Source organism: Corvus hawaiiensis, chromosome 24 (genome assembly GCF_020740725.1).
Source record: "Corvus hawaiiensis isolate bCorHaw1 chromosome 24, bCorHaw1.pri.cur, whole genome shotgun sequence".
Lineage (NCBI taxonomy): Eukaryota > Metazoa > Chordata > Aves > Passeriformes > Corvidae > Corvus > Corvus hawaiiensis.
Window position 1 is genome coordinate 9615956 of NC_063236.1, and position 25558 is coordinate 9641513.

General features: G+C 54.7%; 1 protein-coding gene across 1 annotated transcript; it reads right to left on the reverse strand.

The window, feature by feature from the left end:
* Positions 1-52: 52 nt before the first annotated feature.
* On the reverse strand, positions 53-20434 carry SLC26A9 (solute carrier family 26 member 9). The gene is made up of 21 exons (XM_048328437.1): positions 20302-20434; positions 13785-13911; positions 13048-13187; positions 12755-12865; positions 12325-12500; positions 11835-11999; positions 11180-11332; positions 10753-10835; positions 10346-10493; positions 9557-9670; positions 8951-9028; positions 8364-8459; positions 6406-6512; positions 5823-5892; positions 5642-5734; positions 5107-5223; positions 4264-4581; positions 3995-4049; positions 3462-3607; positions 2621-2698; positions 53-2025 (listed from the first exon to the last, which is right to left on the reverse strand). Exons 2-21 carry the CDS (start codon positions 13907-13909, stop codon positions 1978-1980), a joined length of 2421 nt encoding a protein of 806 aa, XP_048184394.1. The 5' UTR covers positions 13910-13911; positions 20302-20434; the 3' UTR covers positions 53-1977.
* Positions 20435-25558: the final 5124 nt, after the last annotated feature.

The window sequence follows — 25558 nt, forward strand, 5'->3', positions numbered from 1 at the left end:
CAGATGGGAGCAGCCATGGAAATCCTGCCCTTGAGTCAGCAGAAGAAGCCGATGATTGTTCACACATTCTTTATTATCAAAAAGAGAACGAAACCAACATTAAATTAAATAAATTACAAACATTTCTGAGCTGGTTATACATCATGCATTTACCAAGTAAGGCTTCAGAGCCAAAACACATCAACCTCACTGTTACTTAAGAGCAATAAGGGGGATTTTTTTACTGGAAGCTAAAATTTTTCACCAATGTGACTTTGAGCTTCCCTAATTCTCTGCCCAGGTACTTAGGAATGATGACTTTGGCCACATTGTGCCTCCAGCAGTGCCATTTGCCTGCTGATATTACATTTATTGCCAGAGCTGGCCCAGAATTTGGCTACAGAAATGGGATTTCTCTGTGCCTGGGCCATGATTTGCAGGAGAGCCACTGCTGCTGTTTCTGAGCTGTTTCTCTTCACATCCCATCCCAATTTTTGTAGGAAGTTCAGGAAATACTATCTGTTTTATGCCTCTTCTCTGAGGATTCCTGCATTTGGCCTGTCAGACCCCAGGCTGGGAAATCAACCTCCTGTAATGAGCCCTGAGTGAAGAGCTGGGAGTTGGAACTTCCCTCTTTTAGTGTGATGCCACCTCAGAGACCCAAAAATATTGATCAGGACAATTTCTTGTTGCTCTGCACCAATTTCTTTGTTGCCTTTCTTTCAAACCAGCAAATGAAAGGAGCTCTCAGGCAGTACAAAAGACCATGAGGAATCGCCCTCAAAGATCATTTAAGAGGCTTAATCTCTTGATTTTACCTTGTAGAACAAGCTGTACCTGGAGATTCCTGGAGAAACCACTGCTGTCTAAGATTAAAATAAGTAATAACCATCGGCTAGTGGGGTTTTCTACCCTCCTTTGGTTTTATTACTCTCGCCTGCACCACATAATCAGAAGTTGAGGTAGAGAAATGGTGACTTAGCAATTGAGATGTTACATAAAACCAAACGGGCAGGGTGCTGATGTTGTTTCTTTTAGTGACTCTCTAGCAAGGATGGTTCAGGAAGCTCTGTTTTCCTTAAAAATGAGACATCTGGGAGCTGTAGGAAAGCCCCACATTCTCTTCCCAGGAAGCCTTCAGCAATCAGCTCAATAATGTCTGTGTACTTCAAAACTGTCATTTGTAGTATTTTGGAGTAATAAAATAGAAATAGCATTTGAAAATAAAATCCACTTTCATGTACTCAATCCACTGGGCAGGCAGGACGATGAGCATGTAACAAGGAGTTCTTATTTCTGATTCCAAGCCTGTCGTATTAATAAAAATAAAATTATTTATTTAAGAAATTAGCCCTGCTGAGAGAGTACTGAGGTCTTTGAGGTGTCAGAAATACAGCACTGGTTCAAGGCAGTGTTTTTTGGGATGCTGGGACACAGAAGAGGAGAGGCAGAGGCTACAGAGACACGCAGGGAAATCCGGGGGGCTGCAGCCACAGACACCCCCGGGGTCAGTGCAATCAGAGAGCAGCAGCACCGGGCAGAGCTGCGCTGCCACGCCTGCCAGAGCCACTGCTGCTCGGGAATCCAAGCCCTGAAAGGCTTTTAGTATTTGCTTGTATTTCACTGCAGTGGGGAAAGAGGGAGCAGGGACAGGGAAGGAGCAGGATGCCCAAATGATGCAATTCCAGCGTGGGCAGAAGGATTGTGAGGGACAAAGGGGTGGCTGAAGCCCTTTGAGTTCAGGCACCTGCCTCCAAACAAACTCCACTTCTGCAGCCCAGAGATGGCATCTCCTGAGCTCCAGGTGGCTGCTGCCTGCTCCAGAGTCCGCTGCTCTGAGCGCCACGAGCAGAGCAGGGAGGAGGGAGGGATTTGGCAGTTCTGGAGGGTGGTGGCCTCTTTGCAAACCCATTGCATCCCCAGGTAGAAGCACAGCTCTCCACGGAGGGGTGGGAGAGAGGAGTCTGTTCAGGAGGGTTTGCCCGGTGCTCCCCGTGCTCACAGAGCTGTCTGGGTCTCTGAGTGGAACATGCTTCCAAACATCTCCTAAAGGGCACAGAAGAGGAGCAGGGTCAGGGCTGGTGCCAGGGCACAGCCCCAGTGACACAGCTCAGTGTCATTGTCACACAGAAACACCCCCAGGAGCTCCAACCCTTCCCAGCACTTCTCCATGCAGGAAAGCTGGAGGTTGCTCTGCTTCCAGCTGGGCACGGACAGCATGGGGAAGGTCAGCCCTGGAGGGAATCTCCTGCCAGGGCCCAGATGTGGGTGCAAATCGCTGCAGCATTAACCAAGCCCATGCTGGAAATCTTGGCTGATGTTTCTTCTTTCGGGCGTGAACCCAACCTGGTTCTCCAAGTTCCCCCCAGTGCGTGGAGACCGCAACTCTGCCTGAACCTGAGCTATGTGGCCCAGAATGGATTGAAGGATTCCTCTGGGGGGTAACCTACCTGCTCCTCATCCAGCTGCCTTCCAGAGCTCCTCAAGACAGGGATTTAAAATTATGTTTGCAATTTGCTTTCTGAAGCACTGCAGTTACTTGCAGTGGCGCAGGGAATTTCCCATCTAATCAATCCCAGTTAGAAGTTCTGATTTCTGCCTCATACCCATGGCTGCAGTGACCCCTGGCACTACAACTCACCTCCTCCAGGTTCTTGTACTCTGCGCTGCTCTCATCCACAGACTCGTCATAGATGGAGAGCTCTGTCTGGTTCGGCCTCTGTGCAGGGAAGAGTCAGGTCCACAAATCAGCAGAGTGCAGGGTCAAAAGGAATGAAAACAATGGCTGAGCCAGGCTTAAAAGGTGACACAGGCTCAAGGGAAATGCCCAGGAGAAGGGACACAGAAGGAATCCTGCTCCAGGTGTTTATCTCCTGTGACTGGGCTGGCGTTGGCCTATCTCTCTGGTTTGATATGAGATACCTTAACTCGTCCGGGGGAGATAACTGGCTGCCACTGGTGCCAACTCCAAGTGCCGCACCATAAACCGACCCCTGTTTGGGGACAGAGCCTGTGTGACGCTGTGCCACCAGCATGGGCCACATTCCTGCCTTGGAATTCCTCGTGTGGAGCATTCGTGGATGCCGGCACTATTCGAGGTGCACAAGCTTTGCCTTCATTTCTGAGGGCCAAATTCTGCCTTTGCCTGTTCCAACCGGCACCAGACCGAGGGCACAGTGCTGGAACAGCTCTTCTGGCTCCTCCAAGCTGGGACAACATTCATCCCTCAGCTAAGGGCCTGTGTAAAACATTGACACTTCTGAATTCCCGTGGAAATCCATTCCATCAGGAGGTGCCCAGCCTGTGCATGACAACTGGAATATTAAATATTTTGCTGGGTTTTGCTTTACCACTTAAGATAAACAAAAAGCTTTATTAGGTGCAGTTATTAGCGATTTGTTATTCCTGCTTTGTGCTGGCGCAGCCTGGAAAGCAAACAGGAGAACCCTGTGGGGTGAGGGAAGACTGGGGAGCAAATTTACCTCTTCCAAGATGGGCGGGTGGACAACTTCTCTGATACTGGCCAGTGCAAACAAAACAGCATCGTGGATGGTCAGGAAGATGTGACTTCGATCCAGGCCTCCTTCTTCAAAGACTCCCCCTGTGCTGATGTCGTTGTACACCTGGGCTGGAGAAAGGAGAGGCAGCTGAACAAGGAGGAGAGGAGAGGAGGAATTCTGGGGCTGTGTGTGGCTGGCGTGGTCCTCTGAGCTAAGGCCAGGCTCAGAAGATGCAGCTTTGCAGCAGAAATGAGTGTGGGGATCTGTTTTTCTGCATGCTGAGTGTGGAGATATTCCAGCCCCATCACTTCCCAAATGAAAGCACTGATTTCACACACAGACGTCAGTGATTCTCTTTCCTTTCTTCTGTTTTCTTCTTTTCTCTGTTCTGGCCTGGTCCAACAAAGGACTGACATCTCACAGTTTGAATAAAGAACAGAAAAAGATGTGCTGTTTGTCAGGAGCTCAGAAATGGGGGAAGATCACGTGGAAATGTGTTCTGTGGGGATTCTTACCATGCACGTTTGCCAAGAACACTTTAATCCCAATCTTCTGGTAGCTGGAACACAACTGGAAGGGATGAGATGGGAGAGAGAGGATTAATAACCCTGCTGCTCCAGCTTTGTGTTTATGCATAAAGTCTTCTCTCAGGGCTGGGGCTGAAGGAGAAAATCTGGGATGCAGAAGGAGCAAAGCCAAACAACTAAGGCACATAAACACCTTTATGTGAGAGAGCAGAAGGTACCCAGCTGTTGCCCGGCTGCATTGGCAGTACAGAACTAACCTTGCTCAGCGCTTTTGTGCCCATCAGGTCCACAAAACACACCCCACTCATGTCCAGGATGATGGTGTGGAAGCTGATGTAGGGCGGTGCCGTCAGCACAGGGTCGGTGTCTGCCGTGGGCAGGATGCTGAAGGTGCTGCCCTGCAGGGTGGTGGTGCTGCCCAGCTCCCCGGGGCTCTGGCCTGGCCCAGCCCCGTGGGCAGCAGGGCGGAATGTGATGTAGGAGATGCTGGCACCATTGGCAGTCGTCTGGTTGTTGTTGGTGTCTGTTGGGGAGGCACTCTCAAAGTCCTTCTGGAGCTCTTGCAAAGACAAGGTCTGCAGCAGAGAGGAAATGCAGTCAGGGCAGGGCAGAAGGTGAGGTCCTGGCAGGTGAATGCACCTCTACCCACTGATGGGAAGTGTTTTAATGTGGACTAACTCCAGCCTGGTGCTAGACTGTCTGTCCCTTGGGGCTGGATATAGTCAGGAAAATTTTCATGATTCATTTCTTTCAGAACTGCTCAGCATTGCCAAGCAAATGGAGCTGGGGTGACTGAGAAATGGGCTTTGAAAGGGCACCTTGGAGCTGACACATCCCCAGAGAAAGAGGCCAGAGCTGCCTAGTTTCTGCAGATTGTTCACCATATTTCCATTCCAGCCTCCTCTCCAGCTTTCCTGCTCCCAGCCACTCCTGGTTCTCCTGCATCTCAAAGTTTGGGGAGGAATGGAGATGTAGGTGGGGAGGAAAGGAGGTGAGAGATGAGAAATGCGGCCAGGAAAACAGTGCAGAAAATCCCACGTGAAGAGGAGCTGTTTGATGGGGACACAGGGACCTTGTTGGGAACTCAGGAGCTGAGTTACCTTGTTCTCCTTCAGCAGGAATTTTGGGAGCTTTGCTGGTGCTTGTGCTGTGCCCTTCGCCTGCCGTTTCACAAATTTCCTCCTGGCCAAGTACACCTTGCCAGGATCCACCCCTGTCTGTGGGAAAGAGAGATTAGTCTTTAAAAATCTTTTCCAAGAGTCAGGAGCTGCTGATCCTTTCCTGGCATTTCCCAGTCTGGGCACCCGCTGTGCACTGGAGTGGGGCGATCCTGGTGGCAACCAAACATCTCCTGGAACTCAGAGTACCTGCACATGCAGGGACAGACTTGGAATAGCAGGATGCCCGTTTTGGCAGAGCTTGGAGGAGGAGCCTGCCAGGATTCAGGCACAACCTCTAAAATGAGCTCTGCAAACAGCCCTGAGGGTCAAGGAGAGGAGGACTGAGGAGTAGAGGATGGATGTGACCACTGTTCATGATCATCCACAGCTTAATTATCCCCATGTAGCAACACAGGAGAGAGAGAGGGCGGTTTGGCATTAGCTTCAGGCAGGGATTTGTTGAGGAATTGCTCACCTTGGCTATAATTTTCTCCCGGAATATCTCCGAGTTGGCGAAATACAGCGGCGAGCAGTAGGTGACGATTTTAATCCCATTAACTTCATGGACCTGCACCAGAGACAAGAGCTCAGAGCCAGCCTGGGCACCAGTGGCAAGGAACAGCATTTTCTCTGAGGATGCTTTATCTTCAGCTCACCTTGTTGTAGGTTTTGGGGTTCTTGTAGATGTCAGTGGAAGTCACCTGGCCCAGGGCAGAGCCGTTGCGGCTGCAGAAAAGAAGGGATCAGCATTAGGGGAAGAAAACTGCTTCTGCTTCACATTCCACCCCAGGATTTGAACATTTGCCTTATGAAATCACTTGCATTTCATCCCTGCAGAGTCTACAGGGCAAAAGAAAGAATCAGCAGTTTGAGATGCCAGACTGGGAAATACTAATAAAGGGCTTTGATGGATTAAAAATGGTGTGAAAACCTCACGCCGGGGCCCTGCACACAGACAGGGCTCGCTCTTTCCGTGAGCAGGACTTTGTGCTGGGAACTGTGTGGGGTGAAGCAAATTCCTTGCAACTCCCCTTGCCCTGGGATGTGCACGGGAGCGGGAATGCAGGCAGTAAATTAGCGCCTGCCATTCCTGTTTGCACATTCCGGGCAGGACACCTGCACTCCCCGGGGCTCCTGCCGCGCGTTCCGCGGGCCAGAGGTCGCTTATAAAAATCATCTGTCCCTCCTTTCTGCCCCTGGGAGATCTCCCGTGCTTCTCGTGGCCATGGGGGTACTTACAACTGGGTATGGAAAACCACAACCAGCACGGAGAACCCCACGCCCACCGCCACTCCGTAGGGAAGGCTCAGGAAGAAAGCGGAGAGGAAGCTCACGAGCCAGACCAGCTGCAGGGAGAGAAGGGGAGGGAAAAACATGGCAGATCATTTTGCTGAACCATGGGCTAGAGGACATGGATGGAAATGGATGGAAAACAGATGGAAAATGGATGGAAAATGGGTGGAAAACGGCTCTGTGCTGCTATCCTGGACTCCCAAACCCTCCCAGCTCAACATGAATAGGCCTAGCCCTGAATTCTGCAGCTGTTCTAATGCTACAGTTTGGATGCTTTGGAGTGAACCATCCTTGCTGGGAAGTTTGCCAGGAGCCCCAGTTTCTTTTCAGCCATAAAAGCAGCCAGGGCGTTTCTCCACATGTTTCTCCTGCTCCGCTCGTTCCATCTGAAAAGGATCGGCCTGGCTCGTCAGGAAAGGGCTCCTGCAGATCCCACCATCTGCTGCTCCCTGCTCCAGCCCCGAGCAGCTCCTGCTGTCAGTCAGAGCAGTTCAGAAAAAATCGGCAATCATCTCTCTGAAAACTGCCTGAGCACCTGCTAGAAATGGCCTGAACAGAGAAGATTTGATGGCCAAGTTGGCAGAGGAGACCAAAAGCTGCCCCACTCCAGCTCAGAGCTCTGCCATTTGTCATTTTTATGTGTTAGCACTCAAGCATCTCCCTCCATATGAGATCAGTCCTGCCCTGCATTTAAACATCCCCTCTGAAAATCATTATCCGGTTCTTTTAATCCCTTCCTGAAGATTTATAAAACCTAAGTTTGACCTTGGATGAATCAGGGTAACTTTGATGACTTCAAAATCTTAATTTATATTCATTTAGTGTATAAATGGCAAGGAAGAACTTCCCTCCATCCATCCATCCATCCATCCATCCGTCCATCCATCCATCCATCCATCCATCCAGGCTTTGTTAGAATTAGCTGGAGTTAGCTGTCCTGAAACACAACCAGCATTAAGGTGATGAACGCCAATGGTCTGACATCACCCAGGAACGGTGCTCCCCGTTTTGGGACAGGACACTGAATCTAGTTCAAATTCCAAGGAGATTAAGGTCAGGGGAATCCCGTTCACTGCACTGGCATCTGCCAGGACGTTCCTCAGGCAGCACTGTCCATCTCCACTCAGCCCACGCTCAGTGTCTGCCCAGGCTTTTGGGCTCTCTGAAGCCTGTGGCCTCCATCTGTGCTCTGGTAAAGGGGCAGCAACTTCCCCTGCCCTCACCTGAGCTGCCAGAGCCCACAGACCTCCCCTCCCAGCCAGCAGCAGCAGCAGAGCCCCTTCAGAGATGTGCCCAAATTGATAACTCATCCCTCCTCCAGCACCTGTTTGAGCAGGATTTTGGGAAAGCTCTTCATGACTCAGGCCAGCCCCTCTGGAGTCCTGATTGCCCTGATAAGGGGGGGTTTGCTGGGCCTTGACAGGATATTGGCTCAGTGTCCACACACGGCACTCAGCTGTGGGAGTCCTGTCCAAACACTGTCTTTTTCTGTCAGACATTTCCAAATTCCGTTCTCACTCCCCCGCCACCCCCTGCCTGGGTTTATACATCAACCAGTGCCTGGAGTCCTTATCACACTGAAGGGCTCTCCTCACCCTGGAGGGCCATTGTGTGAGTTTTTAAGTCATGACTCCCAGATATTGAGCAGGGCCGGTTTGGCTAGTTCTGGGCAAACAGGCTCTGCACTTGATTGGCATTTAAACACAGCAGGTAAGAGTTCAGGCCTCTGTGATATGTGCTCTGAGCAGCAGGGTGCTCAGCTGGGCAGGACAGGGAGCACCATCCCACCAAGAGAGCCAAACCCACCTCCTGTGAGGGACTCATACTCCCCAAAAACCCCACAAAAGACTTTTTGCTCATCCTGCCCTGGCCGGGTGATGCCTCCCGCCGCCTCAGGCACTCACACAGTCCAGCTTGCTCTTCTTCCACAAGTAGAAGGGGTCAGCCAGCTGCTTGAGGGAGTTTTTCAGGTTCACGGCGATGAGGGCCCCCAGCACAGACTGTGGAGGAGAGGTTTGGTGTCAGCCAGGACATGGATGTGCCACGTTTGGCAGGGGATGCTTTTCTGCAGCATCTGCCCACCTTGGGCCAGTTCCATCACAAGGGTGATGCTCACAAAGATCTCACTGGGATCTGGGCAGGGTAGCTGGGGTGATTCTTTCACTATCATTTAGACTTATATTTGCTCAGAGAAATTGTGGCTGCCCCATCCCTGCCCAAGGTCAGCTTGGAACAACCTGGAATAGAGGGAGGTGCCCCTGCCCATGTCAGGGATGAGGTTTAAAGTTCCTTCCAACCCAAACCAGCCTGGAATTTTGTGGTTCTGTGATTCCTGCCTCCAGACACCCAGTGCAGACAGGTCCCCAGGCCAGGAACAAACCGGCCTGTGCTGCCGTTTGCATCAGGAGCTTTTTGGAGCGAGGCTGTGCCTTTGTTTGGGTGTGGAGAGCGTGTGTTGCAACGGCTCTGCCTGCACAGATGTTTGTGTTACCTTTGGAAGAGGCTCCAGGTAGATTCCCAGGGACAGCATGGTCACCATGACCACCAAAGCCACAAAGAAACTTGCCACCTGCAAAGAGGAAAGAAAACCACTTCTGCAAACATCAGGGCTTCCCAAAGCTCCCCTGGGTGTTCCCCCTCCTGCTGCTGCAGCCAGGGGCACAACTGGGCACTGCAGCATTTTATGTGAGGGGATGTTTGCCTCTGAAAACAGGCTGGGGTTTGTAGATCTCACAGATTACCCCAAACTTCCCTCACTGCTCAGTCCAGGGGGCCAGGCTGGGACTGGGGATTGACAGCTCTGCTTCTGTGCCCAGCCCAGAGAACCATCCAGGGACCAGAATGGGCTTGGGGAGGGAGGGAGGGAATTCTGCTTTAACAGCAGCGACGTGAAGCACTGGCGTGTGAAACTTCTCCAGAGCTGCACAGCCACGTCAGGCTGGCAGCACGTGGCAGCTGCAGCGCTTTGTGCTGCGGAGGGAACGCAGGCAGGAGAGGAGGAGGAGGAGGAGGAGAAGAAGGAGAAGGAGGAAGAGAAGGAGGAGGAGGAAGAGAAGGAGGAAGAGAAGGAGGAAGAGAAGGAGGAGGAGGAACTAACTTGGGATTTTGCTCCTGCCCCATCCACGGCGAGGGTGACGGAGAGAGCACAGCAGATCACATGGATTTTGAAGAAGGATCCGAAGAAGTTGCTGCAGCCCAGGGCCAGCATTTCCTGTGGAGATGTGGAGAGTGTCCATCAGAAAGGACATCTGCCCTTCCTGCTGACACGTGGCAAGAGAGCAGGTGCTTGAGTCTGGCTCATGTGGCCAGGGCAGGCTCTGGGCTCCCCACAGTGCATCCCAGACTCTTTCCTTCCAGTAAGGTCTGGGATAGGCTCTGGCTTAGCAGGGAAACCTGGAAGCACAATTCCACACAAACACGTTGTCATGTGTTGACACACTCAGGGCAGGGCTCCATGTGGTATGTGTGGCTGTTGTTGAAAGCTGCCACTGTGCCAGGGATGACAAAAGAGGATTATTTAATGTCCTGCCTCTCACAGTATCTGGGTGACACACCAGGAATCCAGGTCTTTCTCTGCTCCCCGAGAGGTGTATGTGCCTTGCCATGCTTCAGCAAGCTGCCAGAACACTGAGTCTGGAGGGGGAGCAAGGCAGAGAGCCCAGCCTAAAGCTCCTTTCCCTTTTCCAGCCTCTCTGCAGCCCACGGGACAGGGCTCTGCCGTGTCCTTTCGCCCCCCACATGGCACAAAGCCATGGAGCCTCCACGGGAGCAGCACGTCTGCTTTGAGTCGAGCACGTCTGAACGCTTCCCGTTCACGCCATGAGCTTTTCCCTTCACGCCTGAGAGCAAAGGGAGCAGCCCTTGGCTGCCCCAGCCCCAGCAGTACCTGGTTGGGGTCCACATCGTAGCCATGCTTGGCTGCCAGGGTCCTCCCCATGGCCAGGTTGATCACGTAGCCCACGATGGCGAGCGAGAATGCCGTACCCACCATGTCCTTCCACTTGCTCACCAGGGGCAGGGTGGGCTCTGGGAACCTGCATGCAGAGCAGAGGTGAGAAGTTGTGACACCGCTGTCCAGGGGCTGGGGGGGTGGGTGAGGAGCTGGAGGGTTCAGGAATGACATAATCCGTGCCCACGCTCCAGAGGATGGGGGTGGTTGTGTAACAGGGCACACTGACACTCCTGGAAGGGGACTCGTACACCTGGGAAGAGTGAGGTGTTTTCCAGGCTGCAGGAGGAGGAGGAGGAAGGAAAACTGTCTGGAAGGTGAGTCAGACCTGCACAAGCACTTACCCCATGCTGATCTTCCCCACTATTGGCATCCCGTACTTGTCGGGCATGTCGAAGCTGCCGGAGATTGCGGTGGCAACGATGACCTGAAAGGACAGGGAATGAAGAGCTGCAAGCAGGAAGAGCTGAGCTGGCTCCGAGCATTAACCTCGCCGTGCTCCCAGAGCTGACAGAATAAAACCAGCACCAAATCTGGGCTGGGAAAGGAGAGAACAGTCCCAGGAGGAGTTATGTTCTTCACCCTCAGCATCACCAGCATGCAGGTGCAGGGATGAGCATGAGGATGGCCCAGTTTCTGACCCCAAACCATGTGGGGGCCGTGTCACATTCGCTGTGTAGATGCCCTACATGGTGGCCCTGCTGACAGCAGCAGTGTCCCGGGGCTGTGAGGCAAGGGGAGGGTCCCAGGGACAGCCCAGGTGTCACTTACGATGATGATCTCCATCGGGATGGGCATCCGGATCTTCTTCATGTACTTCAGGTTGAGCTCCTTGACAATGATCAGGAGCACAGCACTGACCAAGGCATAGACCAGGGAGGCCAGGTTGGTTTGGGGCAGACCTTTACAAATGTCAATGAATGTCTGAGGGGGAGAGAAGAGGAGAAGGTGTCACGGGGAGCCAGAGACTCAGGACAACATGGACAGAACAACGGACAGCACTTGTTACCATAATCAACACTCTGAGATGTGTGAAGTGCTAAAAAACCTCTGCCGAGGGATCAGCCCCCGGCCCTGGGCCTGTGCCGGTGCTTAAATGCAGTTCAGCACAGGATGCATCCATGGAAGATGCAGGAAATCCCAGGAATGGGCAAACCTGCTCAGAGGAAACTTTCCTGCTGCTAACAACTCTGCAAGACTCCTGCTGTAACCCCAGATCCCAGCCCCGTTCCATCATTTCTCATTAAAACCACGCACCCAGGGCTCAGATAACGCTGGATAGGGAACACAGCAGCAGCCTGGCTGTGCCGGGGCAGGGATTCCCCTTCCTTCCACCCTTCCCTTGTCTCTTGGGCCCCGTTTCCCTGGCAGGGGTGGCGGTGAGGCCGTGGTGGGGGGAAGGTCGCTGTGCAGAGCCCCCACTTACGTAGACGATAGCTAAGGGCCCGGTGTAAGACGGGACTGTCAAGCCGAAGACGTACTTGAGCACGGAGATGAGGATCTGCAGCCCCGCCGCCGTCATGAAGCCCCTGATGAAGGACTCGGACAGGTAGATGGCCACAAAGCCGAACTGCAGGAACCCCAGGCACAGCTAGGGTGGGACAGAGGAGGTGTTGGCAGAGCAGTGACAACCCCGAGGGACGCAGAGCCCGTGTGGAGCAGGGTGACCCTCTGGGAGAGCACACATGGCAGGGGTGTCCTGGGGCAGGGATGGGGACAGGAGGGCTGCGGGTGCCATCCTTGGTGGTCCATATAGAGAATTCCACCCCAAGACCAAAAAATCTCCAAAAATCTCTATTTTGGAGGCATCGTCCACCCAGAAGTGGGGCCTCTTTGAGCATCTGCCACCACCATCTGTGCTCCAGGGAGAGCTGGGCTGGCTCTATGTGGGCCAGAGGACACGGCAGAGCCCTCACCTGGATGATGGCTGTCAGGCAGGCCAGGGTGGCAGAGATCTCCAGCCTGGCCGCCTCCAGGGCCGTGGTGTTCACGCTGGTCTCGTTGGTGGTGTGGTTGAAGTACTGGAAATCCGACTCTGGAGCCAGCTCATTGCAGATGTTGCCAACAATAATGCTGATGACAGCAAAGGTCCCTGCAGACAACACAGGGAGGTCAGGAGTTCCCTCTGGGGACAGTCCTGTCCTGGAAGGCTCCTGGGCAGGCGGGGCTGTGCAGACTGAGTCCCTCAGCCCATCCTCAGCCCCATGGCAGGAGGTGGCAGAGGGTCATTGGGGTGACATCCTGCTGTGCAGCCAGGATCGGGGATCCCACAAACTCCTGGCAGAGCAAACGTCCCAGTTCTGGGGCACACCAGCATTCAACTGTTCTGTGCAGACAATTCCTCACCTGGGACCATCTGATGGATGCCCCCGAGGAAGAGGTAGGTGATCAGGGGGAAGAAGGAGGAGTAGAGCCCGTTGACAGGAGGCAGATTGGCTAGGAGGGCGAAGGCCATCCCTGGAAAACATGAGGGAAACAGGCAGGGAAATATAGGGACCACCAGGCTGGAGGGAGAGCTTGGGGTCATCAGCAAAAATATGAAACCCCTCCCAGGTGGGCATCAGCATCACCTGCAGACCTTTACTTGAGCTGGCAAAGTGTTATTCCCTCTTGGAGACCCAGAGGGTGACGCTCCTCACCTTGTGGCACTTGGATTGTCCCCGCACTGAGCCCGCCGAGGACATCAGGCAGGATGTAGTCCTTGATTTTGTACTTGGGAAGCCACGCCAGTATTGGGAACAGGCGGAAGAGGGTGAGCTTGAACCTGGAAGCTGAACATCTGGAGGGGAGATAAAAAATAAAAGCAAATAAGCAAAGAAGGGAGGAAGCAAATGAGCTGGAATTGGAGAAGGATCTTCCTACAAATGTCTCAGCTGTTCTCCCTCGCCATATTCTGAGCCTTCTCTTTCCTGTATTGTTGCCTTCCTTCTGAGGAATGGAGATAGATTTCCAAGAAAGTGATCAGCAGGGTTATTAACCTTTGTTTGCATAATTATAAACCTTTCTTTAAGGTGGTATTGGTTTCAATCAGAAAGCTGATAAAAGGAAATCCCAGCTGAAAAGCTTAAAAAAACAATCCACACACCATTCCCTGCATCACCAGTTGTGCTTTTTCCACTATTAAAAAAACCCTTGGAAAGCAGGACCCCAAATCCCAAATGCACTCAGTGCAGACTGTTCTGCTGATTTGCCAGCAAAGAGCCACCAACTTCATTTTCTTCAGCCCAATTTGCATTTCTCCCATGCCTTTCATCCATCAAACCCCTGAAGACCATGGTTTCCCAGGATAAAAACGGGATCTGTGCCCCCAGGTGTGAATGACACCCCCCCAGTTCCTGGCTAAATCTGGTTTACATTCTGTCGCATTCCCTCTTACCTGAAAAGGTTTCTCAGTTTCTCCCCGACGGGGTAAGTTCTGCTTTTCTTCTCAAACTCCTCGTCGAAGAGGCTGACGGAGTAGGCAGGACGTTCGATGACATAGCGAGGCCTGGCCTGGCTCATCTCTGGATCATTTGGATTTTTCCCAAAATAAAATTTAAAAAAAGGAAAAAAAAAATAAATAAAAAGAAAGAGCAAAGCCAAGAATGTGGCTGGAGTTGGCCCCACCTGCGGTACAACAGAGCGGACACCTCCAGCGTCTGGAGCCCTCCCCGAGCTCCTCCACCCTAAATAGTTTCCCCGTGGCAGAGAGGCAGGTCCTGGGAGTGGCTTCTCCCAGCTCCAGGGGCTGCTGCTGCTCCCCGGCCGCGGGAGCTTTCCCAGCTCTTCGGAGGTGATGCGAATGAGCGATGCTAATGAGCGATGCTAATGAGCGGTGCCGTGCGAAGGGACCCGAGCGCGGCCCGGATCGCCTGGCAGCCGGGCAGGGGTGTTAATCCCGGCTCTGGGAGCGCCTTTTTGCCTCGGGCGAGGCACTTGACCTTTCCCATGCCTCGGTTTCACCATCGGTGGGGTTGGCAAGGCTTTGCCAGGCTGGTTTGGCTCGGTGGCAGATACTGGCACCGGGATCAAGGGCTGGATCCCATCCGAGGTGTTCCTGCCACGCTGCCCAGCATTCCACAGCCTTCCCAATGCTCGCTGGCCGGGGATGAGCACCTGGTTTCCTCTAGGAAGTGATGCTCGAGGAGATAACTGTTGCTAGCTCATGTCAGTGATGAAGATGCCAAAACATCCCGGCAGACCAGTCCTGCCCAGTATCTGGGTCTCACCAAAGGGGTGATGAACTCCAGAGAACCCTTACTTTACCATGCCCAGAGATGCCTGGGGAGAGGGGAGAATCACCCCGAACTGGCCGGGCTGGGACGGGAGGGAGGAAGTGGTCAGATATAAAACGAGGATCTCGGTAATTATTTGTGTTTTGGTGTGTATCTAAGTGGGTCATTGCCCAACACAGGAGGAGAAGAGGGGGTGGAAAAAGCTGGTGATTCAGGCAGGAGAATGCACCAAGAAACAACATCCAGGTTGCTGAGAGCTTACGGAGTGCTCTGAATGTGCCAGAACTTCCCCCCTCCCCTCTCTGGGTGCTGCTGGAAGTCAGGGCACACCTTGACATCGAGTCTGTGGCACTGGGATGAGCAAAATGTGCTTCCCCAGGACGGGTGAGAGCCCTGGCTGATACCTTGGGGTGAGGACAGGAGCAGATTGTAGCAGAGCAGGGCAGGAAGGAAAGGATGATGCAGAGAGCAGAAACTTTGGGGAGAATTTAGGTCAACAGGATCATTATGCAAATAGGAGCTAATGGGTCTAGAAAGGGAGGTCATCAGCCCCACTCTTTAGAGTTCACAGGGCAAAACTGCTCCTGCAGTGGGGTGTTGGTGATTCCAGCTCCGATCTGCACCCACAGGGTCAGGAGGGACCCCAGCCCACGGCTGTGGAGCAAAGAGGAGACACGTCCCTCCTCCTGCAGGGCCTAGTGCCTCATCCAGTGCCCTCTGCAGGCGTGCAGGGCACCCCTGCTGCTCCTTTTCCCCTGGAGATTCCTCTCCAAGAGCAAGGATAAGCTTTGCCTTTGGATAATAGGACTAATCAGAGTCCTGGGCTCTTCCCAGTCCCTCATGCCGAAAGCCTGTCTGATAGGCAGTCACGGTTTTCCCATGTTTCCCGTGATCCTGTGGCTGCTCCCAGACTTTCCCCCAGCCCCACAGCTCTGCTCGGAATTTCCAGGTCTCCTTGGTGAATATTTTGTAGGTCCAGACTCAGCAACAGCTTCTGAGGGCTGGTAAGCCCACCCGAGTTCCTGGTGGTCTCTCTGATCTCCATGCCTCCTGCCACCAGACAGACCCAAGCAGCCAATTAAATCCCAGCTCTTTAATGAATTTCCCCTGCTGAGTGAAAGTGCTGGCAATCAAGAAAATAATAAACAGAGCAGGTACAGAGGGGAAAATATCCCCATGATTAAATTCCATCTTAAACAAACAGGCTCGTGATGTCAGCGTCTCGGACAGAGTCAAGTTCTTGACTTGGCTTATCGCTGGCCTTGCCCTAGCTCAAACAGCAGCTTAAACCTCTGAGATTTGGGAATTAAAGAGAACCAGGAGCTGCGGGGCTGCTCCTTGAACAAAAGGCAAAGCCATCTGGCCTGGTGCTGGTGGGATGAGCCCACAGCAAGCTGCAGAGCTGGTTTAAACCCTGCAGCTGGGGCAGGACCCTGGAGCAATTCCATGAGAGTGGAGGGAAGAGCAGAGTGCCAGGCAGCTGCTGCATTGCAGGGACCAGGTTTTTCAAGATCTCTCTTCCAGTGTGAGCACGGAAATAAAGGACAAGGTCTGGGGGAAGAGCTCCAAGCACTCACAAGTTTTTTAGGAAGCCCATCTCTGCAGTGGGGTTGGCTGGAGTGGGTGATGCTCGGAAATGTAAAATTTTGACCTCGCTAAGTCTGAGTGCACAAATGGGATAAACACTTGGAGCAAGCAAGCAACACGTGAGAGCAGAACTGCTCCACTCCAGTGACGTGATGTGGGTGACCAGCATTGTCCCAGCAGGTCATGAGTGTCCCCTTGGTCCAGACCTGGGTGATCCCAGCCTTGCCAGTCCCAAACCAGGCTGTGCATGCTGGGCATGGACCTTTTCTCCCAGAGTTCGTCTTGCAAACACACTCACTGAGCTCTTATCTTTCGTCCCTGTGCTGGTGATAGCTGTGTTTGGGAAGAGGAAAGTCACATTGAGGTTCCTGGCTGGTGTTGATAGGAGCTGTTGGCACAAAGCCACTTTCCTGCGCTGATGCAGGCACAGAACACGAGCTCCAGTCCAAGGAATGAGTCGAAATTTGGTGGGAGAGCCACCTGATCGCTGCTTTATGTGGGACACAAGGGCCCAGACTGATCCCAGTGCTAGAGATGGACATCCAAGGAATGCTTCTTCATTTTAGGGATTAAAAATCAGTGCTCTTGGAATAATGCTTCCTCCCTTGCCTCCCCCCCTCCATCCCCCTTCTCCTTGCGCAAGGCACACCCAGCCCTCTGTGCTGTTTGCTCCGGGATGGGGTTCAGAGGTCCAGCCTCTTCCCAATCCCATGTGAATCTCCATCCAAAACACCCCTCTCCCGGCCCCACTGCCCAGAAAGGGCCATAAAAGCAGCTCCCCCCTGTCCCCCAGACCAGGTCTGGTGGGAGAACACAGGCACAGGTGCAAGGGTTTGGTTGCAACACCAGGACAAGGTCTTGACTCCCGTGGCCCCGGACCGGTGCCTTCAGTGCCGCGTCTGCCCGGCTCCGGCTGCAGGTGCCACGGGAGCCCTGGGGCAGCACAGGGAAAGGGCCCAGGTCCTGCAAAGTCAGCAGAGGAAGCCTCCACTTGCTCCCTGAGACATGCATGGCACAGGTGCTGGGCTCTTGGTGCCAGATGTGGCAGTGCCAGGCTCTGCAGCGCCAGGTGCTCCCCCGGACTGAACTCTGCCTCACCCTCCTGCCACACTCCCGCTCCCCTCTCCCTTTCGCGCCTCTCCGAGCGCCCAGGCAGGAGGAGAAGGAGGTTCCTGCTGTCACGCACTCAGCTCAGGTATTTCAGAGGGATGTTGTATAATTCACCTCTGCAATCAGGCACCAGGAGCCCGGCAGATCCGCCCCTGCACTCCCTGGTCACTCCCTGCGACGTCCTGGCACTGGGGACATGCCAGGAGCGAGTCCAGCTGATGGCCCACACCAGGAGCTCACCACCAAGGCACCCCAGAGTATTCAGCTGGGGCATTTTGGCACAAATTCTTTTTCACATTTAAAATGTGGTTGATTTAGTTTTGTTTTACCTTTGGCTATGGATAGCCGCAGGCTTCACCTACAAATGAACTGATTCAGGAAGAGAACCTGGCAGTGGTAAAGCCACATCTATAGTCCTGCATTTCTGGCATGAGTATTTTGGGGAAAAAATCATTCCCTGTAATCTGGGAAGGGGGAAGAAGCTGAGGCAGGGAAGCAGGGGTTGTGTTCAGGGGCTGGTGCCACGCACTGGGCACACACATTTGTTAAAGGGTTTAACCTTTTCTTAACCTTTACTCATTAGAAACAGAAGAGCAAGACACCAGAAGAGAGTATAAATCAGTTTTGAAAAATATCCATGCCTCAGAAAAGGCAAAATGCCAGAATCCATAAAGTTCAGCCAAAACTTTGCTGTTCTAGTCCCTTTTCCATGAGGAACCACCGTGATGGCTGGGGGAACAAAAGCCAGAGGGAGAAGGGGGTGAGAGGAGCCAGGAGGAACTAGCGGGCTCTGATGGATCTTGGGCAGGCATGGAATGGATCCTGTGCCACAGTGCAGGGCCAGGAGGAGACACCTCTGCCTCCCTCCAGCTCCCGCCTCCCATCCCACTGCCCCGAGCCTCTTTTCCCCTGGGATCTGCCATCCCATTCCTCCACTCCTGCACCTTCACCACGCAGCAGCCAGGCATGAAATCAATGTTTTCTTTCTGCTCAGACCCAACATTTGGAGTGTTAAATGGGTGATTTCCATCAGGCAGATGGCCCTTTTCTCGTTGTGAGTGACCCAGCCCAGCGCAGGCAGCGGGCAGAGCTCTTGTGCTGCCTGCGCTGGGCCGGTGCCAATGTTTGATGTACCACTTCACACGAGTTTCTAACCAAACTAGCTCTGTGCCTGGTAACCAGAGTAATAAAATCTGCAGGCATCTGCCAGCAACTGAAGGTGAAGCCAAAGTGTTTGGCTCACAGGGTGTTTATTAAGTGAAATGTTTATATTCAGCAGCTCGGCTCCTGCGCTTTGGTGCAAGGGAGCAAACGCTGTGAGCACGGGGGATCTGCCCTGTGCTGACACCAGGGCAGCAAAGTCCGGGTGGGACCCACTTTCCCTGGGATTTGTTTGATTTCCCCACTCGTTCCCAACCCCACCCCGACTCTCCATTGCTGTCGTAGCCGCACCAGCGCCGCGGCTCTGCGAGGAAGGGCTGGGCTGGGGTGAGGCATCAGGCACACGGCCTGGGGTGCTGTGCTTTGGGATGTCCAGACACCCCATCATGGTCCTCTGAAAGCCACCAGCTTCCCTGCCCTGCTGTCCCCCAGGGCTGTCACCTTGCGGAGTGTGGCAGAGCAGTGCCTGACCCCAAGAGCATCTGAGCCCGATCCCTGGAAGTGCTGTCTCCATCCCCTTCCTGTGTAAAAAGCAGCTGGGATGGGCAGGAGTGAACTGGGAAGGACATTTAAAGGAAGGAGAAGTGAGACTTTGTTGTCCCTCACTGCCACATCTCTGCTCTCCACATGTCTCCGACCTTGCCCTTGCCTTTGAAGAGCCGGTGGGCAACGCAAATCCAAAGGAATTAAAAAGTTTGCAGCATTCCTGCAGCACTGATCTGGGATGCCTGCTGAGGCCTCATTCCTCCACGTGCTCCCGCCCCTCTGGATCCACTCTCGGAGAAGGAAAAACACCTCTGGGGTCATCCCGTCCATCCTGTCCCGGAGGTAGAGGATGGGACGGCATTTCTGTACCGGGAATCTCTGACCCGAGGCAGAAACGCTGTGTGACCAGGACAAACGTCACTGCAAGGGCTTTAGGACAGGTCCCCAGCTCCAGGTTTCAGCCTGCTTACAAATAAGGTGTGGACAAATTTTATCAGGGCAGAGCAGAAAGCATCCCAGCTGCAGGAGTTTTTCCCCATGGAGCAAGACTGAGGGGATATTTCCTCTTGCTTATACATGGAGGAGCCTGCCCAAACTGGACCTAAACATCCCATGAAACGGCACTGGGAGGAGCTGGAGACCCTGCACCCGGTGTGACAGGGCTCAATCTGGGAGCACTCCTCATTCCCAGCTTTAAAATTCCCTCCTAACCTGACTGTGAGCACCAGGATGCCCAGTACAGCCAAATCCCCTTTTCTGGCTTGGATTCCTGTGCACAACCAGTGCTTCTCAACCGCTGCCCGCAGGCACACGGCTCCACATCCCTTCCGTCCATCCCGGGATGTGCAACACCCGCTTCGGGCTGCAACATCCTCAGGGCAGGGACCACTTTCCACAGTCCCATGCACAGAAAGTTCTGCTCATAACAAGAATCCAGAAACCGAGTGTCTCTCATCATTTGCCTCTCCTATGCCAGGCAAATCCCTCCACACATCTCAGCAGGAACCAGGCAGGATAAGATGGCAGGATTTATTCTAGCAATAATTAATTCACATATTTGGCTCTTCCAGCCTCTCTCTTCATAATAAATCAAGCTGCTGGATCGTTGGTGTTGCTAATTCCTGAGTAAATCTGCTGCCGTAAATCCCCTTGGCGAAAGGAGGGAGGGAGGAAAAGAGAAGGGGGAAAAAGGAAAAAAAAAAAAAAGAAAAAAAAAGAAAAAAGAAAAAAGAAGTAGCAGTTCTCCAAATACTGCGACTCACACCCAGTGGCTGTGCAACCGGAGTGTAAATCCCCCACGCCCACCCAGACAAAGAGCCCGATTGTTGGAGTTACCTGCGCCTCGGGAGAGCGGCCGATCCTGCGAGGGGGGTGCAGATGTGGCAGGAGAGGTGCTCCCGAGGAGGTGTGCAGAGGTCTGCGCTCAAACGAGCCAGTGAGTCATTTATAAATCACCTCAGTCAAGGGGACCGAGGGCTGTGCTCGGCGCCTGATTGGCTTGAGGAGGTAATTGCGAGCAGGTACACTCGGGCTGAGCCCAGGAGATAGCCAGGGGAGATAAGGAGAGATCTGAAGAGAGAGAAGAGCCTTTTTGGATGTCCCCCTTCACCCCACCCCTTCCCTCTCCGGCCTGGGCCGTTTGATCCCCTCTGCTGGTCCCTCCATGCTCTGGGTGACAATAACCCATATTCACGTCACCCCGGGCCCCCTCCCTCCCCTGCCACGGGCCGGGGGCAGCAGAAGATGCTTTTGTTGGCCGCGGTGGGCAGCGCCCGCCCGGCCTTTGAGCTCCGGCCGACTCTCCGCCCCCGGGATGGACAATGGGGCGCTTTGTGCCAGCGCCCGACCCCGCCGCGCCGGCCCGGGGATGGGATCGGCAGCGGAAAGCGGAGTCTCTCTCATTTCCAGGTTCAAAGGGATGAGAGGAGAGGGGAAGAGAGGCGAACCCCGCTGTCTGCCCAGGGGAGAGGGTCGGGCTCTGTGTCCCGGCGTGGGGATGCGGTGGGAGCTCTCCGCGGCGCGGGCATGTGCGGGAGGCTCGGCTGGGCTATCTGTCATCAGCCTCGCAGGCACGGTCCCCAGGCAGCAGCCACACCTGGCCACGCGCTCCTGAGCTGAGGGTTTGGCAGGTTCTCCTGACACCCCTGGCAGGGGACAGCGATGGAGCGGGGAGGGGCCGGGATGGGCCGGCCGGGAGCTGCAGCTCGGGAGCCACCCCTGAGGTCCTGCTCGATCTCCTGGCGCGGGAGCTGCCAGTGCCTTGGGAAAGGCAGCGTTTGAGACTGGAAAAGCTCCTGTGACAGGTCAGGGAGCGGCCAGCTCAGAGCAGGGGACAGGGCTCATCCCCTCCTGCCATCGTGTCCAACCCACGGCAACGCCACCGTGCCGAGCTGGGGCCCGGATCCCGGACTCCTCTCATCTCCGGGCTCCTGGACTCCTCTCCAGGATCCTGGACTCCTCTCCTCTCCTCACAGAGGGATTTGAGAGTGCAGGAGCCAGGTACCGGCCAGGATGCTGCAGGTGCTGAGATACACAGGGACATCAGCATGGAATGGGGCAAGGAATGGGACCAGCAGGAAATGGACAGGGACATGTCCCCAGAGGAATTGGCCAGCAGAAGGAAGCTGCAGGGGGTTCACTGCCGTGGAAGAATTGATCTCTGTCCCCAAGGGCAGCTTGGCATGGGGTGTTCACGGGGGTGCCTCTGCTGCCCTCCCTCCTCCGGGTGTCACCCACCCCACCGGGATGTGCTGCTACCTCCGAGCGCTGGAAAATGATGGGGAAAGGGAGCAGGGAGAGAGATGGAAGGGCAGGGAACACGCGGCTGGGGTGAGGAGAAAGGAGAAGGCAGCGGTGTGGCCTTTGGTCGCTCCCAGAGGAAAAATTCCCGGTACCTTGTGCATGCTCGAGGCATCGGCAGCTACTGCCAAGAAACCTCATCGTATGCAAATCAATCATTGTGTCTGGAGCACGCCAGAGGAACACCCTGCCCGAGGTGCCAGAGGGAAGGGGGCTGATTCATTGCCATCTGACTGACAGAGGTAATAACTGCCAAGCAGTTATCCTGTAAATATCATTAATAACTCATATCGAGTGGGTTTTTTAAAGGGCAGCCTGATACGTGCGGAGCCCTGTGGGACAGGAGTGCGTGACACAGCAGCGGGAGCAGCCCACGAGTGTTCCCGGAGGTCCCTGTCACAGGGCAAATCCCGGGAACACAGAGCTCCAGCATCCACAGGGATCCTGCTCCCGAGGCACCACGGAAAGAGGGGCAACAGCATCCTGGATGGTGCTAATTAACATCCAGGGCTAATGTGCAGGGTTAATTAGCTATGAGGCTCATGCTGAAATGGACTCCTGCCATCAGTGAATGGCATTTTTCCTAGCAAAGCTCCACTGAGGAAAGATGAAAGGTAAAATTCCAAAGCTGGCTCCCGGCATGAGGGAGACAGGACCAGCTGGTGCTCCTCATCCTCCAACCTGCTCTTTGCATCGTGCCCTGGGCAGGCACATGTAGGGCCCAGCAAGGTCAGCAGCGGGATGCCAGGTCCGTGGGAATGCCAGGTCCGTGGGAATGCTACTGACCCCTGGCACAGGCGGTGAAGAGCTGTCTGTGCACACTGGGACACAAAACCAACCCAAAGTGACTCTGTGCCGCAGTTGCTGGCGCTGGGACTGGGATGCTGGCAGGGCTGGAGTCCAGCTGGTTGGATTTTTGCACCCCCCAAGGAAGTTCTCCATCCTGTGCGAGGTAATTTTCCCACAGGGAATGACTTCAGGCTCTCCCTGTCCCTTCCCTGCCCCGGTGTCCCTCCTGCACAGATGGATTCCCTGTTGTTTCCTGCTTCCTGTGGCAGGACCTGCTATTCCAAAGTCCTGCTGGGTGTGATCGGGATACAACGAGGTCTTGCCCTGTGGAGAACCCAGCCCTGTGCAGCCATCGATGGTCCTGGGGCATTTCTGACGTGGGAGGCACAGTCCGGTCAAATTCCATTTGCAGGACCTATAAATACAACTTATGCTGCCTCTTTCTGCTCTGGCCAAACTCCCCACATGTGGCCCGAGGTTGTGTCCACCAAAAGAGCATCCAGGATGGTGTGCAAGGCATGGAGGAGTGTCTGGGAAGCACTGGGAAGCAGGGGAGAACTGGGAGATGGAAGGACACCCCGGGGACTCCTCAGGCACACAGACTGCAGAGCTGGTTATCTCCTGGGCCGATAGCAGCATTCCATGTGCTGGAATGTATAGATTTGTTTACAGAAGATTAATATTAGCACTTAATGGGAGCGATAATTCAGTGGTAATAACTCAGTGGAGCCCCGAGGCTGGGGGCAGCAGGGACAGGCAGCACATGCCCTGGGGCGGAGGGGGCTGGATCCTGAGAGGCGATGGGACCTGCAGGGAGCCTTCCTCCCTCCGTCCTTCCCTCCCTCTCCCATCCCCAGACCTGCAGCCAGAGCTGCTCCTTGCTTTAGGGTGGTTTTGCCAAGGAAACGGGGTTTGTGCAGGCACAGGCGTGGGTAGGAGGCAGGGTTTGGGGTGGAGATGCTGCAGGTGGAGCGGGGCAGCCTCTGAGGAGGGAATCTGGTGCTTCCACAACGATCTGGAGGTGATGAAGAGGTTGAGACGTGCTGGGAGGTTGTTCCTCATGGCTGATGTGCTGCTCAGGCTGTGACACCTGCACAGGGCACAGCTGAAGCCACAGGTGGAGTGTCCTACTTCCCTGTCTGTCTGTCTGTCTGTCCCTTCAGGAGCTTTTAAAATCCTTCAGCCAGATGGGAAAGCAGAGATGCAGGCTGCCAAATTCCTACGGGAATGAGGTAGTGGAGGAGGAGCAGGTGATGGATTTGCCCGGTGCTGAAGGATGCTCTGAGCTGCTGGGAGGGTGGGCAGGGGTTGGCACCCCCAGTGTCACCGTGGGGACCCTGTGTCACCCCACAGAGCCTGGCTGGAGCTCGGAGATTCCTGGGGCTGGTTATCACCGTTTCCTGCTCGCCCAGGAATGCAGGTCCTGGGCTTGGGCCGGGTGCCACCATCCCGCTGGCAGAGGTGGCCCAGCCGTTGGCTCTGTGGTGCCAGGGCTGGAGCCACGGCTCCCACCTGAAAGGGAACCGCCAGCACTGCCGTGCCCGCTCGGTGTCACCGGCTGGCACAGGGGACAGCGGCTTGATCCGGGCAGGAATGAGGAACACGATGTCCCAGAGGGAGGCAGCAGGATTATTTACAGCCCCAAAATGAAGGCTGGAATGCAGAAAGGCTGCGGAGAGCTGCCCCCGTGCTCGGCAGCGCGTGGGCGTTGGGGCCGTTCAGTTCTCGGGGTGAGCTCGGGGCTGGGGAGAGGCTCTGGGCCTTTGGGGTTTGTCTGCCGGGGGAATTGCTGGGTCACAGCTGCTTGGGGCCTTTCCAGCCTGCCTTAGCCCTGTGGGGACATCTCCAGAGGCAAGAGGAGGGCCACCCTCCTGCTAAGACCGTGTCACCTGTATGTGTCTGTGGGGCCAGCCCTGCCACAGCGCTGCTGGCCCTTTTCTTCATAGGGAGATCCCCTCCCAGGGCTGCAGCAGCAGGGCTGGCATGGACATGTCCCCAAACAGAAGGATTGGCAGGGTAAGACATCCTGGCTCAGGGAGCAGAGCAGGTTCTGGTGGTCAGAGCCAACCGCACCGACCCCGGGTTCTGTCTGGGGCATCACAAGGGCCTCCAGAGGAATCGTCACCCCCAAAAAGACCCTGCCCAGCGCGCAGAGAGCGCCTGGCACTGGGCTGTGTGTCCTCACCTGGGGCTGGCCAGTGCTCTCTGGACAGCCCTCAGATCACCTTGAGCAAGGGCTGTTATCTTATTTGTGAAATAGGTGTAAGATATCTGCCTTCTCCAGGGGAACTCCAAATGTGCTCAGCAAGGTCTGCCCAAGGCCCAGGGGCGCGAGCAGCACTCAGCAGCTGCTGGGGCAGGGTGGGAGCAGCCTCAGCATCAAAAATTCCTGCCCTTGGAGCAGCCCCACAGCGTTGGGGGCCCCCAGGCCAAGGGGTGCCACGTGGAGCATCCCATTCTGCTGGAATCCGGGCTGGGGGCTGGCTCCAGGCACTGCCTCCCCCACCCCTCAAGGCTTTCTGCCCGCTCTGATCCAGGAGAGTCAAACCCAAACGAGGCTTTTTCGCTTAAACCATTGAATTCCTGTGGAGGGAGGTTTTCTAGTTCAAAAAAAAAAGAGGAATTTTTCCTCCAAAAAAATGTGGGAAGGTGCGTGGAGGAGAACGTGAGGCTTCTCCTTGCTTCCCCCAGCTCTGTGCAAGGCAGAGCAGGCAGGGAAAGGGAACGTGGTCCCATCTCTGCTGCTGTGTCCCATCTCTGCTGCTATGTGCCCTTGGGCAACTCATTAAGGCCCAAACGCTGCAGGCCCAGCCACGGAGGGAGATAAGCCCTGAAATGAGCCCGCTCATTGTTCAGGCTTCGAGGTCAATGCCTGCAGAGCAGCCCAGGTGTTGGACGTGAGGACCCGGTGCTGGAGGAGGAGGAGGAGGTCCTGTCGCCCCTGCTCAGAGAGATCAGCAGCCAGATTTTAGATGAAAGCGCTGCCTGCTTTGCCTTTTTTAGG

Coding starts and splice junctions, on each gene's coding strand:
- SLC26A9 (XM_048328437.1), bottom strand. CDS start 13,909: ATGAGCCAGGCCAGGCCTCGCTATGTCATCGAACGTCCTGCCTACTCC. Junction 12,000..12,324: donor GCCTGACAGCCATCATCCAG/GTGAGGGCTCTG, acceptor GTCCCACCCTAG/CTGTGCCTGGGGTTCCTGCA. Junction 5,224..5,641: donor GGGAGAAAATTATAGCCAAG/GTGAGCAATTCC, acceptor TCTTTCCCACAG/ACAGGGGTGGATCCTGGCAA.